This window comes from Gracilinanus agilis, chromosome 1 (assembly GCF_016433145.1).
Source record: "Gracilinanus agilis isolate LMUSP501 chromosome 1, AgileGrace, whole genome shotgun sequence".
NCBI classification, from domain to species: domain Eukaryota; kingdom Metazoa; phylum Chordata; class Mammalia; order Didelphimorphia; family Didelphidae; genus Gracilinanus; species Gracilinanus agilis.
This window is the reverse complement of record NC_058130.1, coordinates 293,498,738-293,518,779: the sequence shown is the minus strand read 5'-3', so window position 1 is coordinate 293,518,779 and position 20,042 is coordinate 293,498,738. Positions and strand designations below refer to the sequence as shown.

At 32.6% G+C, this 20,042-nt stretch overlaps 1 protein-coding gene across 1 annotated transcript in view; it reads left to right on the top strand.

Moving 5' to 3' along the window:
* MAN2A1 (mannosidase alpha class 2A member 1) overlaps positions 1 to 19,006 on the top strand; it is a 220,328-nt gene extending 201,322 nt beyond the window's left edge. The window contains 4 exon segments of the mRNA XM_044662477.1: positions 942 to 1,075; positions 7,756 to 7,954; positions 14,899 to 15,002; positions 18,721 to 19,006. Coding sequence (XP_044518412.1) covers positions 942 to 1,075; positions 7,756 to 7,954; positions 14,899 to 15,002; positions 18,721 to 18,873 — 590 coding nt within the window. The 3' untranslated portion in view covers positions 18,874 to 19,006.
* Positions 19,007 to 20,042: the final 1,036 nt, after the last annotated feature.

Below are 20,042 nucleotides of genomic sequence, written 5' to 3'. Positions count from 1 at the left end.
CTGAGTCTGAAATTAGGAGGACCTGAATTCAAATGTGACCTAAGACAATTGCTGGGTAGTTACCCTGGGCTAGTCACTTGGAAATAGCAAACCATTCTAATATCATTGCTAAGAAAACCTCAAATGATATTATGAAAAGTTGTATCTAGGATATGTAACATATTTATTATGTATTATAAACTAGAATTTCCTTCATAACCCATAAATAATAAACCATTTCAGATGGTGCTAGTTGCTAAACTTGTTTGAACATTTGATGTTTAGCATATTTATATTTTTAGCCCTGTCTTTTATATTAGTTGTAGTTGTTCTTTAGATAAAACAATTTTTTTAACCACAGGTGATTTCATTGGTATAAAAAACTTCTGGTGCAGATCAGCACTTTTTCTCTAACTTATAATCTTAGTAAATTACTTAAATCACTAAAAGATTAATTACCATTTCCACACAATTCACGAGCCAATATATCTAAGGTCATCCTCATTCCAGGACCAGTTCTTTTTCCATTGTAACACACTGCCTCATAAATATTGAGCATAATAATAATAGCTAGAACATAAAATTTTGGATTTGTAGTGTGATTTATATATTCATCTGACCCTCATAATAACCCTGTGAGATAGATGCTACATTATCCCCATTTTAAACACAAGGAAACAAACAGATATGTTAATGACTTGTCTACGGACACAGAGCTTAGTGTCTTAAATAGGATTTTAACTCAGTTTTTCTTGACTCCAACTTGAACCTTCTCTCTTCTATTCCATGTGTTGCCACTAGGTGGCATAATATATATTCAGTTTAATTCTTGATTTGTCACTTTCCTATAGATGACTTCCCCCGCCCCTAATTACACCGCACCCCCCCCCATAAAGCTGTTGGACTTTAGTAAATAAAAGTAAGCATAAATATAAACTACCACTTCATTGTTTCTTTTTCAGGACAGATTGAAGTTATCATGGATCGTAGACTCATGCAAGATGATTATCGTGGCCTTGGACAAGGTGTACAAGATAACAAGATTACAGCTAATTTATTTCGAATTCTATTAGAAAAAAGAAATGGAGATAACATGGTAGGAAGAATTATTTGGCATTTTTGATGGTTTTTCCTCTTAAATCGTAATTCTATTTCTTTAATGAAAACTTTGAAAACCTTAAATTTTAAAATTTTCTTAAAATTATTATTTTTGCATTCATATATAAAATAGTGTTATCACCACATGATTGTCTCAATAAATGCAGAAAAAATCTTTAACAAAGTACAACACTTTTGTGCTAAAAATGATACAAAGTATAGGCTTAGAAGAATATTTTTAGCATCATTAAAAACATCTATCTAAAACCAAAATCAGTAATAATATTCAATGGTTACACTCTAAATCCTTTTCCAGTAAACACAGAGTGAAATCAAGGATGCTACTCTCTCTACTATTATATGACATAGTTCTGGAAATGCTACAATAAAGACATTAAAGACACAAAGATACGTAAAGAGGAGATAAAACTATCTTCATTTATTGATGATATGTTGGTAGACTTGAAAAATCCTAGAAAAAAATCCACAGATACTAATTTAAATTAAAATAGATTCAGCAAAGTTGCAGGCTACAAAATAAATCCTCAAAAGGAAATACCATTTTTATATAGCAGTAATAAAACCCAAAAAGCAACAATAGGGAACTCTCATTCCCGATAGCTACAAAATGCATAAAATATCTGGAAATCAAAAAAAAATCTTAAATAGATGGAGTTTATTTCAGTGTTTCTAGCAAGACTATGACAATATAATAAAAATGACAATACTACCAAAATTGTTATGCTTTTTTAATACTACACCAATCAAATTACCAAGGGGAAACTTTATGAGGTTTGATAATTTAATAAAATGATAACAAAATTCATTTGGCCAAACAAAAAGTCTAGAGTACCAAAGAAAATGATGAAAAAAAAAATAGAGATAAAAAGGGAATAACAACACTTTTAGACCTCAGACTATATTTATAAATTGGCACTCAGTAGACCTATCTGTTATTAGTTAAAAAACAGAAACATAGGTCATTGAAGCAAAACTAGATATGAGAGAATCAGAAGTAATAGAACTCAACCACTTGAGAAAACCTAAGGAGCCACTCAAGAACTCAGTGTTTAATAAAGTGGAAAATAGGAAAAAACTCTTTATTTGATCAAACCTACTCTGGCAGAAGTTGGGCTGAGAACAGAACCTTCTATAATATTCCATAGTACATTCTAAATTGATAAGCAGACTTAATATAAAAGATTGTACTATTAAATAATTAGAAAAAGAAAAGATCATATGCCTCTCACTACCATAGGAAGGTGTATTCTTAAGCAAACAAGAAATAGATGCACTTGAAAAGTTAAAATCATTAACTTGGAATGTTTGGAACTGAAAAGCTTCTGTACAATCAACATTAATTTACCTACATAAGAAAGGAAGTGATCAAATGGGAAAATTTTTATATCAAATTCCTTTGATAAGGGTTTGGCATCCAAGATATATTAGCAATAAAAACATGTAAGACAAATAATCCCCAATAGATAAGTGGGCACAGGATGTAAACAAATACTTCCCAAAAGAATTGTAAAATATTCATAACCACATAACAGAATGCTCAAATGATTAGTAATAAAAGAAATGCAAATCATAACACTTTGAGGTTTGATCTCATACATGAGGTTTGTCAAAAAATGGCAGTGAATTGAGAGCCAGGCCCAGAGATAGGAGGTCCTGGGTTCAAATCTGGCCTAGATACTTCCTAGTTCTGTGACCCTGAGCAAGTCACTTGACCCCCATTGCTTAGCCTTTACTGCTCTTCTGCCTTGGAACCAATATATGGTATTGATTCTAAGATGGAAGGTAAGGGCTTAAAAAAAATGGCAGTCAATATTGGAGGGATTTTGGAATGATAGACACACTAATACATTGTTGATGGAGTTGTAAAATGATGCAACTATTTAAGAAAGCAGTTTGAAACTATGCAAATAAAGTGACTTAAATGTCAATACATTTTGAACAAGGAATTCCATTACCACTCTTATACCTTAAGGAAGTCATTAATAAGAAAAAAAATCCCCATAGAGTCCAAAATATTTTAGCAGCAGTTTTTATGATATCTAAGAATTAGAAACAAAGTAGACACCCATCAGTAGGGAAATTACTTAATAAATTATGTTACATGAATGTAATACAATATTACTGTGCAGGAAGAAACGATGTCTGTGATGAATACAGAGAAGCATGGAAGGATTTATATGAACTGATGCACAGTGAAGGAAGCAAAGCTAAGAAAACAGTATTCACAGTGATTACAATATAAATAGAAAGAATCAGTCAGATTAAACAATCATTTAAACAACTAATCTATGCCAGTCACCCTGGGAAGAATAACTGCCTTAAAAAATCAAAAATAAATATAACAAAATTATAAAGATCTAAAGGGACTCAAATGAAGAGCTATGACAGAATATCTCCAATCCATCCCTTTGTGGAGGGTGGGAGAGCCATAAGTGTTACATGTTGCACATTTTTAGATTTTGCTTCAATATATTTATCATTTTTACTGATATATTTTCATCTCTAAAAAATAACATTTGTATAGGACAGCTTTCTTGAATGTTCAGGAAGCAAGATTCTTAAAATAATTATGGTGATATAAGAAACAGAATTTAAGTAAAACTTAATCTTAGATGCTGTTCTAAACATAATATACATTAAATTGCTTAGAGAGATAAGGGGGAAATGGGGTGTTCCACTTTTAGGGATCATAGGATCAAGAGTTGGAACTTTAGAGGTCAACAGTCCTCTGGTTCTATAGAATAAAAAAATAGATTAAATATCTTAACTGTACATTTACATCGGTCTATACTTTAATATCTTTTTATCAAATCAAAAGCATTTGCATTTCATTCATTTTTTCTTTCCCATTCCTATTGCTGTAACTTCCATGTATCACGACCTGAGAGAAAGAGAACTGTATATACTCCATTCAAATTTGTTTAATTAAATGAAAGAAACAGGAATAGTTGTTTAAAATCTAAGCCTCCTACCATCATTTAGAATATTTTAGGGGAAATATTTTAAGATTTATCTGAGTATAAATATTTTTTTAAAGTTCCTAGTTAAATTTATTCAGGTTGATTACAATCAGGAACATTTATGTGTACACTTAGTCTAGAAGCAGAAGAATCTAGCAGCCTATATTCATAGTCTTAAACATCTAGCATCATCCACACAATTCACCATGTTGCATCTTATTTAATTCACTTAATTTTTTTTCTAAAATAAATTTAAGCAAAAAATTAGTTTTTCATCAGAGACCTTTTGAAAATATGTGTTTGAGATTACTAATTTTTTTTGAGTTTACAATTGTATCTAGTCTAATTAAAGACCATATAAAAGGAAAGAGATTATTTGCAAGTAGCTTTAAAAGGTCTAGAATTTCAAGGCATATTTTGTTAATTTATTTCAACTTTCTAGTTTTGCCTTTTAATTTTATTGACATGACTACAGTAGACCACCAGCTGAAAGAATGATAATTTCTGATTGCATTAGATGATAAATCTAAAAATGGAGTGACTTGAGAGAGCATCTAGTCTCTCTCATTTTACAAATGAGAAAAATAAGACCTAGGTCTTAACTCAAAGTTAATTGACTAATCTGAAATTACACAAGTTTTGCCAAAGGTGTGATTTGATCCCAAGTCCACTAACTAGTTAAACTTCATTCTTCCAAATGTTAATTTCACATACTTCAGGTTACATATGTATCTTCACCCACTGGGGTGTTAAAAAAATGCTCAATGTACTTTTTGTTTATCTTATGCTGGGAAACTGCTAGAATTTTCATTTGACACCTATGCTATTAATGCTCAGTTTCACAGACGAATTCAGTACTGGAATATTAATGATTTTTTTCTGGTAATGAGAGATCTGTCTAAATTTCTGTTTCAAACATAGCTGGTAAGTAAGGCATCTCTTTTCTCTTTAATTAGGTTCAATTAGCTTTAAATGCAATTTAAAGACAGTTGATGAAACATCATCTATATTTATTTTAATTTAACATTTCTGATTTATGTAGTATTGTATCCTCAACTCTGGTAAGAAATGATGCTATTTAGTGTTTTTGTTTTTGAGTATGCACATATGATTATATTTGTATTTCAGTATAGAAATTATAGCAATACTTGACACAATAACACTGCATAAACATGTATGGGAAACCATTTTTTGCTACTGAAGATAAAATGAGAACAAAACAGGAGGCAATATTTTGACAATTTAAAAAAAGATGTTTTAAATATATCTTTTGTTTTATACTGGAAATACATAGTATTCTATCTCTTCAGTGCATACTGAATCTCCAAAGTATGTTATTTGCTATGTAAATAGTTTTGGATGGATACACGTGAAGTTATAATCTACTTAGGTATGAAAAAAAATCATGAGAAAGTGATTGGTTTCTGTATAAGTTACATAGTACCATATCTATTTAAATCCCAAACTACACATTCCAGGAATTTTAAAATATCTAATATAATATGATAAAATGTCCATTGAAGTAATGAAAGTGTCTCCAACACATTTTTCATAGCCCTTTCAAACTGATAGTCTGCATCACAGTGAGCTCCCCTCCAAAACTTTTCCAAACAGATGCAGATTACCAGACCAAATATTGCCAAGAAAAGTCACAATAAATCATTTTCCAAACCCAGGTTACCAGAGGGAGACAGAGAGCTCTGTGGACACTGAAAACAGTGTCTGTGCAGAGATATTCTGAGTTACACTGATGCATCCAGTTACACTGATGCACAAGGAGGTCCCAGATCCATACCAGGACACTATGTACAATATGCAGGAATAGGTACCAACTACATTGTCACGGATTACTCAGTTTCAGTTCATAGATTCTGGATGACCAAAACTTGTCTTTATGGGTAGTGACTGTAAGCCCTAGCCAAAGAGAACAGAGTGGTAAAAAAAAAAAAAAAAAAGTATAAAAAAGAACTCCAAAGTTAGTAGCAGAAATGTGGCTTAGATCCTCAGAAGCATAGCAGGGTCTCACTCCCAGCTTCTAACCCAATCTGAAGCCTTCAAAAGAATAGCAAATGTATGAATCCTAGACTAACAGGGAGCCAGCAGTTCTGTCACTGAACCAACAGAGCTTCCCAGCTGTTGGATAGTGTCTGAGTTCAGTAGCAGTCTTGGACAGACCTAACCCTGGGCCATAACCTTAAAGGGCTCAGATCAGCATTCATGTTAACATTCATCAGACCATTTTGGAAGCTAGTCTGAGCTGCCCTAGAGGATCCTGGAATAACATATTCAATATCCCAAGAAAGCAGCAACAGGACCTTACCTTACAGAAGTGCACCAGGCCCTAATAGCAAAATCAAAGTCAGAAAGTAAGATGCAAGAATGAGCAAACAAAAAAATAATCTTAACATAAAAAGCTATTGTGACACAAATATGCAAGACAGAAACCAGGAAGAAACATATACAAGCAAAACTGCCTAAAAAAGAATATCTACAAGTAAAAACATTTATATGCAGAAACCCAAAGGGAAAAAAATGTTGACTCCAAATTCAGTTAGAATTCCTAGAGAAAACAAACATTTTTTAAAGACCTTAAAAGTATCTTTAAAATGTTTTAAAAGTAAAACAAGAATTCTAGAGAAAAAAATGGAAAAGAAATGAAAGTCATGAAAGAAAGAGAATTAATAACTTGATGCAAGAAGTGCTAAACCTTGACTAAGCATCAAACTTCCAAAAAAAGTAAATAAACCAAATATTACCAATGATTATGTGAGACAGAAAGAAAAAAGGGAAAAGACTAAAGAAAATTGAAAGAACATAAAACAACTAACTGGAAAAACAGATAAAAAAAATTGGGGGATATATTGTTAAGGTTTCAACTTAACAAACCATTTTTTTTAACATTTATTAATATACATTTTTAACATGGTTACATGATTCATGCTCCTCCTTTCCCCTTCACCCCCCCCCCGCACTTCCCCCACCCATGGCCGATGCGCATTTCCACTAGTTTTGTCATGTGTCCTTGATCAAGACCAATTTCCAAATTGTTGGTAGTTGCATTGGTGTGATAGTTTCGAGTCCACACCCTCAATCATGTCCACCCCGACCCATGCGTTCAAGCAGTTGTTTTTCTTATATGTTTCCTCTCCTGCAGTCCCTCCTCTGAATGTGGGCAGCATCTTTACCATAAATCCCTCAGAATTGTCCTGGGTCATTGTATTGCTGCTGGTACAGAGGTCCATTACATTCAATTTTACCACAGTATATCAGTCTCTGTGTATAGAGTTCTTCTGGCTCTGCTCCTTTCGCTCTGCATCTGTTCCCGGGGGTCTCTCCAGTTCGCCTGGAACTCCTCCAGTTTATTATTCCTTTTAGCACAATAGTATTCCATCACCCGCATATACCACAGTTTGTTCAGCCATTCCCCAATTGAAGGACATACCCTCCTTTTCCAATTTGTTGCCACCACAAAAAGCACAGCTATGAATATTTTCGTACAAGTCTGTTTATCTATGATCTCTTTGGGGTACGATCTTATTACTTTTGAAGTTTTGATATGCTATTTTTTACAAAAGGTCATAAATATAAAAATGAAAAATGTAATTATAAGATATATATAAGCCACTATATCTAATATATGTAGAAATGAAAGTATTTTAAATTTCTAAGTAATTTTACTTTTTTATTTTTCTAATAGAAAGAAGATACGAAGCCAGTCAGTTATCCTTCATTTCTTAGCCACATAACTTCTTCTTTCTTAAATCATCCAGTCATTACAATGACTATAAATCCAGACATAAATATTCCTCACCTCCTGAATGAATTTTCTCTACTTGTATCATCCATGCCTTGTGACATTCACCTAGTTAATCTAAGGACAATACAAGCAAAGGTATGTTATATGTCTTTAAAGGGCATCTATGTTATTGTGTTGGGGAATGGATCATAAATGTTTTAAAAGTTAAAATATATATGAGTTCTTTAAGAAATAATAATAACGATATTCATAGCTAACATTCATATAGAGCTTTAAGGCTTTAAAAGACAATTTTATTTGTTGTGAGGGGGATATATCATAAATGTTTAAAAAAATTTTTAATAACTCTCCTATTCAAGAAATAATGATAGTAATAATCATAGCAAACATTTACATAGAGCTTTAAGACTAGCCCCATGGTTTACATTTATTATCACATTGAACCTCAGTATTGTAGGTGCTATTATTCATTTTACAAATGAGGAAACTGAGGATGTGAGAGAGATTAATTTGCCCACAGCTGTTGCTACTTTCTTGGGGCATTGAATGTGTTATCTCTTACCCAGGGTCACACAACTACTGTGTCTTTGAGTCAGGATTTAGACTCAAGTGTTCCAGAGTCCAAACTATCTCTCATTGAGCAGCAGAGGTTATTCTCACCTTTTGGTATATTGAGTTCATCTCTCTAGATACACTTCCTAAAAATTCAGAGAAATATACAATTTGTTTCTTTCTTTTATTTTTTAATTTCCCTTCAGAATGATACATCAAACATAAATAATATGAAAGTATGTTAGAAATAAAAAAGGAAGCTCATAATTAATGTATGCCTTTGAAGCATGATATTCATAACTTATTAAGAATATTTTTGTTTAAATTCTACCAATTATTTCTATATTTAAGGATGGATAATTTTTTTATTGAAAAGAATGAGGAGTTAGGGACTTAATCCCATTCTTAAATGAGTAGAGAAGTACTTGGAATTGATGTGGTATATGCTTAGAAGGAAATAAGAAATTAGCCTGGACCTTTTGATGGTTAATATTTTCACTAGTGACTGAAATGGAGAGACTAGAACATATTCATTAAATTTAAGAAAAATATTAATACTTAAGGGGTAGGAGATTGTTAAGATGGCAGTTTTAAATTTTTTGGTATTTAGGAAAGTGGCCATGAACCAGAAAATAAAAATTGGTAAAGGAGAGAGACAAATATCAGGATTAATGACTTTGTGAACAAATTATAAAACTAAAAATGACTGAATATTACAGATACAATCATACCCAGTATTCAACTTTTTGTGAGCCCTAGGAAATTTTTTATTTTCCCTCCACCAGCATTTGAAAATCAAGCCCCTTGTGTTTTTTTTTTTTTAATTTGTGCTTTAAGGCATGGTTAAAAACATGCACTTCAGGGGCAGCTGGGTAGCTCAGTGGATTGAGAGCCAGTCCTAGAGCTGGGAGGTCGTAGGTTCAAATTTGGCCTCAGACACTTCCCATCTGTGTGACCCTGGGCAAGTCACTTGACCCCCATTGCCTACCCTTGCCACTCTTCTGCCTTGAAACCAATACGCAGTATTGACAGAATAGGTAAGGGTTAAAAAAAAAAGGAAGGTAAGGGTTAAAAAAAAAACATGCACTTCATTTTAAAAAATAAAAAACCTATGTGTCATAAGGAGCCCAATTTTCTGGAATTTAAAATAATATTTTTTAAAGTATATATAAAAGTATCCCTCCTTGTTCTCATCTCCATGGATTGCAAATTAGTTCTTAGAACCAGATGGTAGGAGGAGTATGAGATGAAGAAAAGTTTGCTAATTTATAAAGAGATAAATCTAGGTGGCATAGTGTTAAATGCAGGCAAGACATGAGGTTAATAGGAATGAAATAACAGAGGCAGCTGGATGGCTCAGTGGATTGAGAGCCAGGAGAGACAGGAGGTCCTAGGTTCAAATCTGGCCTCAGACACTTTCCTAGCTCTGTGACCCTGGGCAAGTCACTTAAACCCCATTGCCTAGCCCTGTAACAAATAAAAAAATTAATATAGAAGGATATATATAAAGATATTACGGTTTAAAAAATTAATAAAAAACTCATTAAAAATTAAAAAAGAAATAACAGACATTAGAGGTTGCTCTTTTTTTCTTTATTATAAAAGATGATTTCCTGGGAGAGGAAAGGGAGATTACCCTGGGAAATGCAGGTACTGGAGAAAGAAAAGGTATCACTAAAAATTTTCTTTAAGAAAAAAAAAGATTATTGCTTGGTCTTAGGAAAATCTTAGATTTTAGAAATGTCTGATTCTTGTACTTTGAGGACTCTTGATAAAAAGATTCCTACCATTAATACATGAGGGACTCTTCTCTTTTCCTCCTCTATTCCCTTGATAACCTCAGCTTCCAGGATTCCTAGATCTGTATATCCAGCCCTTTTATCTTCTCAGAATTTCAGAGCAGAGTTTTCTCTTTAGTAATCTATGATTCAATATCATAGAGATAGGGAGAAAAAGAAGAATTAAGTATTTTCTAACTATTAAGGAATAAGTCCAGAGAGAGCACCAGGGATGGGGAGGATCTCTGCTGATAAAAATGAGTATACTATTATCTTTTTCATCTCACTTCTCAGCCAGCCTGCCTGGTTTCCTGTACTGGTACAAGCAAGGTGACCCTGATGGGTCTATTGATATAATTCTTAAGAACAAAATATATAATTAACTCCTTGTTATCTTTCCCATTTGCCTGCCAGTCTTAGAATTTCACTGATGTTGACTATAAGTGACTGAAAGCTCAAGTAAGTTGTTAGATGGTCAGATATTTCTAGCTTTAATATTATAGGATCATTATAATAATATAAGGTATGAAAAGCACTTCATAAACTTTAAACCAGTATATAAATGTGTGCTGTTATTACTAGTCAACTTAAGGAAAGGCTCATCTTCATAATATAAGAATCAGAAGTTGGAGTTTACTAGAGTTAAGGCTCTACTTTGACTCTTTTTTAAAAATAATTTTTAATGATATCTTTTGGTTTTACATCATCTATATTTCCCAATGTATTGTCCCTCCCTTTCCAAAGAACTATCCTTTAAATCAAAGAATAAATAAAAATAAATAAATGTCGGAGAACACATTTTAAAAATCTGACATTATAGCAAAGTGTTCCATACCTAAGAGAGTAGGAGTGGAATCTCTCAGTCAGAGGGTGTGGACAATTTAGTCACTTGCTTGATATAATTCCAAATTGTTTTCCAGAGTGGTTATTCGAATTTACAGCTCTCTGACCTTATATTAATGGGTCTTTCTTTTCAGAAACAATCTGGCATTTACTGTTCCCATCTTTTCTCACCTTTGCCAATTTGCTTGTGATAAAACAAAGCCTTAGAATTATTTTGATTTACATTTCTCTTAGTGATATAAAACTTTATTTTTTCATATGTTTGGTAATAGTTTCCAATTCTTCTTTGTAATTTATTATTGTAGTTTCCTGGTTTATAATTTATTTATCATTTTTACATCTATATTCATTAATGAAATTGGTCTATAATTTCCTTCTGTTTTTGCTTTTCCTGGTTTAGGTATCAGGATATTTGTCACTAAATAAATTATTAGCCAGGAAACTACAATAATGTATCACAAAGATTATATATTATGACCAAACAAGATTATACCATACCAGGTCTGTGTAGGGATAGTTTTATATATATGTATATCTTTTTGTCAGATGATGCCTTCTCTAATATGGGAAAGGGAGGGAGTTATTTCTTTGTATTTCTATTACTCGGGGATATTTGCAAATCAAATATTGCTCATGTTTGAGTTGTTTGTTTTGATTAGGTTTAGCTTTGCAGATTATGTCATTTTGGGTTACCTTTTGAGCACTATTTCTCTTTTTCTCATTCCTTCTATGATTTTGAATGTGAAGTAGAATTCTAGGCTTTTGTTTTATTCTTTCAATATTCTTTTGATTCTGTTTTAGAGTTTTGTTGTCTATGTTAATATGTCCTGAGAAATTTTCTTGTATTATTTTCCACATTTTGATGGTTTAGGAAATGTTTTTCTGGGAGACCTACAATCCTTAAATTGTCTCTGCTTCAAAGTTTCTTTTGTGGTTTTTTTTTTTTTTTACTTTGTTCCCTTTTGTATGTCTTTTGCCAAATTTTCCCACTACATGGTATTATTGTGTTCTAAATCTCACACTTCTATAGAAATTTTATTGTAAATCCAGTTTTTTCAATCTAATAGTTTACAAATTCTTCATTAAAATCTACAAGTTCTGACCTACTTTTTTCTTCTTCCTTCTATGGATTTCATTACTCATTCAAACACATTCTGGAATTTCTTAGTCCATGCTTTCTTGGGAGTCTGCACTATTCAGTATTTCATTAGGCATTGGATTATTTAGCGTTGTCTTTAAGTATTTAAGAAATATTTTCTTTGAGTGTTTACTATTTATCTTTTTTTGTTTGTTTTAAAATTCTGTTGGTTTTTCAATGTAAGTCTCCTGAAGGGGGACATAAGCACTAACCAATCCTAAAATTAATGGTGTGTGTGCACACACACACCATTAATTTCAGGGTTGGTATTTTCTGCTATTGACTTTAAGGGAGTCAGAATAAGTGGAGGTGGGCCAGAGAATCTCTAAATGGCCTCCAATCACAAGCCAGCAAATCAGTTTGTGCTTCTACCCTGGAGACTGTTGGGTAAAGGGTTCTGAGTAAGCACTTTAAGAATTTCAGATCTCTTATTAATTCATAAGGATTTTACTTTGGGGTATTCTCTTTGTCCTGTGGATTAAGTTGTAATAATCCACATTTAGACTATATTTCCTTCTTATAATAAGGAATTATTCTACCACCATGTTGGTCACATGACCCAAAAAATCTCTACTCTGCTCTTGCTAAAAATAAGTCATAATTAATTCTCTTAGTATTTCTGGATCTGTGGAGTTCTACAAAGTCAGGATATTCAAGAAATCTTATGCACCAAAAGCTAAATTAAAGGATCATAATGAGTAGGCAAACTTCATTTTGTGAAATATAGGATTCTGTAAGTTGGGGAGGCCGCGAATTATTCTGAATTAGATTCTTTCAGTAAAATATGAAGAAAGTAAAGTTGAAGATGCAAGGACATGGGGCAGCTGGGTAGCTCAGTGGAGTGAGAGTCAGGCCTAGAGACAGGAGGTCCTAGGTTCAAACCTGGCCTCAGCCACTTCCCAGCTGTGTGACCCTGGGCAAGTCACTTGACCCCCATTGCCCACCCTTACCAATCTTCCACCTATGAGACAATACACCGAAGTACAAGGGTTTAAAAAAAAAAAAAGATGCAAGGACAGCACTCACAAAGCCATGGCTATTCATTTAACAAACATTTGTATGCCTACCCTATGGAAAACATGGCACTCGCTCTTCTTGTCATTCAGTGCGTTTACTCTTCAGTATCCAATAGTCATTGCTTTAAAGGAACTTAGAATTTAGTAAAAGAGAGAAAAGGTCTGTGAGAATGAAGTGCTTTTAGCTACATTAAGCTTTGAAGCATGATTCCCTTTTTACCTTTCAAGATGGTTATCTCCACCTCCCATTTCTATATTATCATGTTTAACAATCCAAGGAAACCAAGGGAAATTAAAAATAAAAAGTTTAAGAGAAATTAGCATCTATATATATGGGAGAGTCAGAGAAAGAAAAGAAAAAGTAAGATGAAAACAAGAAATTTTTATGATGAAGTAGTTTTTTTTTTTGTGGGTAAGACTTATAATATGTTACTTTAAGCATTTTATTTTTAAAAATTATCAGTTATGTAGCATGCTTTTTCAATAAATGCCACTTAACATCTTTTGGTGATTCATGAAGAATTGTTTGACTTTTTTCCCCCTTTACTTCAAACAAAATCTATTGGTGTTACTGTGTGTGTGTGTGTTATTGTTATAAGGTTTTATTACATCTAGTCTTTCCTAACCAAAAAGCTGATGTGAAGACAGCTTAAAATAAAATGTTCAAACGAATTAAAATGAAATGTTAAAGGTATTTGTAGCTGTTCACAAAGAATACTACATATAGTACATTTAAAAATTTTATATTCTACTGATGTTGGTATAGAATGTCTTCAATTTTAATACTGTAGATAGAGACTAGATCATTTAAATCAAATTATTAGCCTAGTTTTTAACTATGTATCTTTGATCTAGGATATATAACTTTATTTCCTGGTCCCCACAAATAAAATGTTTTATCACATTTCAGCCATAACTAAAAATTTTAGAATAATTTAAAAATCATATACTCAAAGATTTAGAATATTTGTGACCTCTTAAGATTATCAGATGAATATAAAAAATTTCTAAATATAGAAAGTATGCTTATGGCCATGTCATGTTTAGCATTCTACCATATCTCAATGCTATAAGAGTATCTTTTGCAATATGAATTCAAATGTTATATTCACTAGTTCTCTGAATTCTATGTTTTGCCAAAAAAAAAGTGTTTATCTACCATGTGTTAAATGTAATTTTATTTAAATATTATTTGTATGAGCAGATTTGGGGGGGGGTATTTATGTAATAATGTAAAAGGATATTCAATAAATAATGTAATTTTAAATGAAAAATAGAGTGTAAACTATCAATGACCAGATCATAATTAACTTATCCTGCAGTTTATTCAGCTAATATGCAGATCAGATATACTTCATTGAAGTACTTTATTTGAAGAAGTGATTAATTCTTTATAGGAAAAAAATTGACTTTATTTAGAATGTGAATTGCTTTCAGGAAAAAAGTTCAAGAGCTTTGCAGACTGTGAGGAAAATTTGGGAGAGGAAGGCTAAGGGACTTTCAAATATTAATAAATCAGACAGGATTATAATCTGAATCTCCTGACACAATTCCCCTTGCAAAGGATGGAATTGGGGGAGAGGTTGAGAGAAGGAAAACAGTTGGAGAGAAAGTTGTGATATCTAAATTAAATGTCAACAAAATTAGCATTTATAATAGGAATAATTGTGATTTGAGCCCAATTGCTATGTCATGTTTCATTAAAAATTTATTGTAATGTCTGTGATGAGTTGATGTATTCTTTATTTCCAGGAAGAAAGTGGACCATCTGATGAAACTGCCTTGATATTTCATAGAAAGGGATTTGATTGTAGATTCTCTAATAGAAGTGGCGTACCTTGCTCACTTACTCAGGGAAAGGTATGTTTTAAAGTTTTTTTCCTGAACTAATAGAAAATTTAAAAATTTTCTTCTGGCATAGATAATTGTACAGAATATACTGTAATGATGTGAAAAATACTAATAATGATGCAAAAGTAATTTAATTCAGATTATTATTATTATCAGTTACAAACGAACCATAGTGTTTCTGTGACTCCCAGATCTTCTATATCTAGCCTCAGACTCTTTCAGATTCCCTTGAATACTTCACACACAAACATTATGTATTTGACATCTCAAATCCAGGATGTTTCAAACAGAATTCACTGTAATCTCCCTGTTCTCCTCTAACCCATCCCTGTTCTAAACTTCCCTGTTTCTAAATAAAGGAAAAATATTAAATGCTTAGTATGTGCCAGGTACAATGCTAAGCACTCAGCATGCAAATATTAGCAATCCAGATAGCCCTTGTACATTCATAGCTTCATTATTTGGCAGTGGCTAAAAAGACAAGATAAAACAGAAAGTTCAGGGTCCCAGAGGCAAAATCCAAATTCTTTTGGGGAGGAGAATGAGAAGGATGGCCAGGAATTCAATAAGTATGATTTAGAAATGACCAGAAATGAAAATGGCATCTTAGAAGCAGGAAAACCCAAAACTTCTCTGACTATCCTTCCATGCCAATCTTTAAAAAGCATTTCAAAAAAAAGACAGAAATCCAAACCCAATAAGACAGAACCACAGGACTCTCCTGCTGAACACTCAATTTGAAAGGTAGACAGAGAGAGTCGATTTCCATGGTATAAGGGAGAGACCCAACACCCCTTCCCATCTACTGCACTGAAACAGACCTGCATTAAAACTTGGGCTAACTGTGGGATTCCACGACAGGGTACCTCTGTACTACCACTCAAAACTCAGAGCTCTGACAGCAGCTGGCAGAGAGGAAAGGGGAGGAGGACCAGCTGGTTGGGCACCCTAAGCTTCTTCAGGGTGGCTGGTAAATATTTGGCCTCAGGGCAGATTAGCTCAGCCAGACAGCTCCACCAGCCTAATCCAGTATACCAGCAGAGCAGAAGAAAAAAATCTTAGGTTCAGGGCAGAATAGCTCAAACACCCAGTAAACAAACAGAAGAACAGTGAGTTATACAGTCCATGAGTTGGGGTGGGGTGGGGTGAAAGAAGAATAAGGAAAGAACAGAAGAAGAAAAAAAGGAAGTTACTATTGAAAGCTTTTATGGAGATAAAGAACAGAGTCCAGAACCAGTAGAAGAGGGCAGACCCAAGGAACATCAAACAGAACTTTAAAAAATCCAGGGAAGATCTCAGAAAAGAATTCAAAAACCAAATAAAACAGATTGAAGAAAATTAGGAAAAGGGAAAAAAAAAAAACTTAAAAAGCAAATGTAGGAAATGTAGGCACATGAACTAAAAAAAAAATGCCTTAAAAGCCAAAATTGACCAATTGGAAAATGAGACAAAAAAGTTGAAAGATCAAATGAATGATTTGAAAAGAAGAATAAATCAAAAGGAAAAGTAGGATCAAAAAGAATTGGTCAATTAGAATCTAATGACTTAATAAGACATCAAGAAACTATAAATCAAAATCAAAAGAATGAAAAAAATAGAAGAAAATATGAACTACTTCATCAAAAAAAAAAACAAAACAGCTGACCTGGAACATAGATCCAGGAGAGACAATTTAAGATTTCAGACTACCTGGATGTCATGACCACCTTCAATCACTTTTCTGAACTGCTACAATGGCTTCCTGATTGCTCTTCCTCAACTCCAGTCCCCTTTTCTATAAAGCTACCAGAATGATTTTTGTAAAATTGTTAAATAGGAAGGAATATGTGTAATGTATAGTTTAGAAAATCAAATCTAAATAAAGCTTATACATTATTTTAACCAACGGTCTTGATGAAAATTATGAACCGGGTAGCCTTTGATTATTTTTAAATCCCTAAAATATAATTCTGTCAGCTTTACTTTCATTATCCAGACATTAGGGAATGAAATAATCATTTATTAAACCTTTCTAAGCACTTTATAAATATCTCAATTGATAATGATCCCTGAAGTATAGATGGACTATTATTATCAACCCCCCCCTTTAAAGTTAAGGAAACTGAGGCAGACAGAATTTAAGTGTTTTGCCCATGGACACACAACTAGTCATTGTCTAAAACTGGATTTGAGTTCAGGTCTTCCTGACTTTAGAAGATATGTTTCTTTACTAATTATCTCCTAAATATTGATTAATTGCTCTTGTAATAGTAGAGTGACATTTAAATTGGGTTTTTTTTTCATATTTTTAAAATATCTAAATCAGTGATTTCCAATCTTCCATTTAACAACCTCCACAGCTTCCATATTATCTTCATCTTCACACTGTTCTCCACACACTAAAAGAACTTGATAATACATTTATTTCAGTACTTCTTAACTGAAGTTCTTTGGACAGATTTCAGGTCTATTCATGAATTTGGACAGAAAAAAAAAACCCTATATCTTTACTTTCACTAAACTCTAACTGAAATTTAGCATTTCCTTTAGTTAAGGATATTTATTTATTTACATTTATTTAGAAAGAGTTCATAGATCCAGACTTTCATTAAGATACTTAACACAAAAAAATGGGAAGAACTCCTGATCTCTTTAGAGCCAAGTCCTCTCTTATGCCAGCCTGAGTTGATCTTGACGTTAAAGGAAAAAGATAGATGGAGAAAAAACCTAAGAATGCTCATTTGTTCACATTTTCATATTTGTTCACATATACAGTCTTTTGTGGACTGCTGAAACTGCAATAGATAGTTTAAAATTTTGTCTCTTTTAAATTCTCTTTAAGAAAAAGACTTGCACAAAAATGTTTATGACCATGCTCTTTGTGGTGGCAAAAAAAATTGGAAAATGAGGGGGTGTCCATCAGTTAGGGAATGGCTGAACAAATTGTGGTATCTGATGGTGATGGAAGATTATTGTGCTGAAAGGAATAAAGAACTGGAAAGACTTCCAGGAATTGATGCAGAGTGAAAGGAGCAGATCCAGGAGAACGTTGTACACAGAGACCAATACACTATGGTAAAATAGAATGTAATGGACTTCTCTACTAGTAGCAATGCAATGATCCAGACAATCCAGAGGAACTTATGAGAAAGGCTATCCAGATAAAGAACTGTGGGAGCAGAAAAGCAGAAGAAAAACATGATCAATCACATGGTTCGATGGGGATGTGATTGGGGTTTGGATGTTAAAAGATCACTTTACTGCAAATATGAATAACATGGAAATAGGTTTTGAAAAATGATAGATACACATATAACTCAGTGGAATTGCTCATCAGTTTGGGGGATGGGGAGGGGACATGAATCATAACCGTGGAAAAATATTCTAAATAAAAAAAGGAAAATAAAAATAAAATTCTCCTTGAGTTTTTGTGGGTATGGTTCTTTAGGTAAGGTAATTAATCTATACAATTAGCACATGTGTTAGTCTTAAAAATCATGATGTTGGGAACAAAACGTAAATTTAAGTTAATCCTCTCCATTCTAACACCTGCCATAAGGTCTTGTCCATGATAATAATTAATAACTTATCTTTAATGATATATCATTTGAAATTGTTTATTGGGAAAGCTGAGTAAACAACTACAGAAACCTAAATTAATGTAAATTAAAGGAATGTGTAAGAAATTTTGTATTTTTTCTCTTCAAATTTGATCTAAACATATGAATCTCTTTTATCATTTTTTTAGCTGTTGGTGCACAAGCTGTTTAATGAAGTTACTGTTCAGAGTCTTATACCATCATCATTATCTTTGATGCATTCACTTCCGGATGCTAAAAATATAAGTGAAATCAACATGAGTCCCATGGAAATCAGTACATTCCGACTCCAGTTGAGATGAACCTGGCTTTCAATTTTGGACTGTGGAGAAATGGCTTTTGTATCTTCTTGATTTGACGTGCAATAAAGAAGCACATTGTTATTCTAGCTTCTGGATACTGTGAGAACATGATTTCTGTGATTTCCTTTTTTTTTTTAACCAAGTTTTTTTTTCCATAAAAGCCATGTTTTTAACAACTTTTTAGTTCTTTATCATGGAACACCACTGTCAGTATAAATTAATGCAACAAAAGAAGAAATATCTAAAGATATTAATGTACCAACAACAGATTTAGTCTCAGGTTAAATGCTATCTGTCTTTTTTGAAGTCGTGAGATGGTTATTAAAGTATTTGCTGATCACTGATCAATTTATATAAAAATTGCAATGTTAATATCTCATTTCAGTATTTCAATGAAAAGAGATAAAAAAGCTGTAATAGCTAATGGCCAAATAGTTGCAATAATGCATACAAGTTATAAATTTTTTATCTTATTTTTTACTGTGGAGAGATAAATTCTGTGGTGAAGTGCAATCCAGGAACCTTTATGATATGAATGATTATCTTTCATACCTTCCTCTAATTCTTGTTTTGCATCCTTCCTTATCCATCCTTCTCTCACCAGGCTGCCAGTATGTAATAAAAAAGAACATTTTCATTACTTGACAAAGTGGGATAGGTGCAATTTATTCCATTGTCACTTAAAAAAGCAAGAAGTAATTCCCTAGGTACCATGAACCTGTTTTGGGTACCATAAGGTATCTTTTTAGATAGCCTATTTGGAACATTACTATTCTGAGATGGGTTTTTCTATATCAAGATTACCATATCAAGATAAATGTGCCTTATTTTTTTATATGTCTCATTAAATCTTTTGGTGTCCATATTACTGTTCTGGGGATTGGGATATGGGGGATAGTTAGTTTATATGATACTTAAATTGTGTAATTTTTGCTTGACAATGCTGGCCACACTCTGATCTGTGTTGTCTCACTAACCTTGTGCTGATGTTCTTTTAAACATTTAGACTTTTTGAATGTACTAAGATATAAGAAAGAGACACCAGGAAGATAAACACTGTTAATCAAAATACATTGCTGCCAAGGAAACTGCAAATTGATGTGAAGATTTTGTAAAAATACAAAATCTAGACATCACTATAACTTCATAAATCGCTAAGCATATTGGAA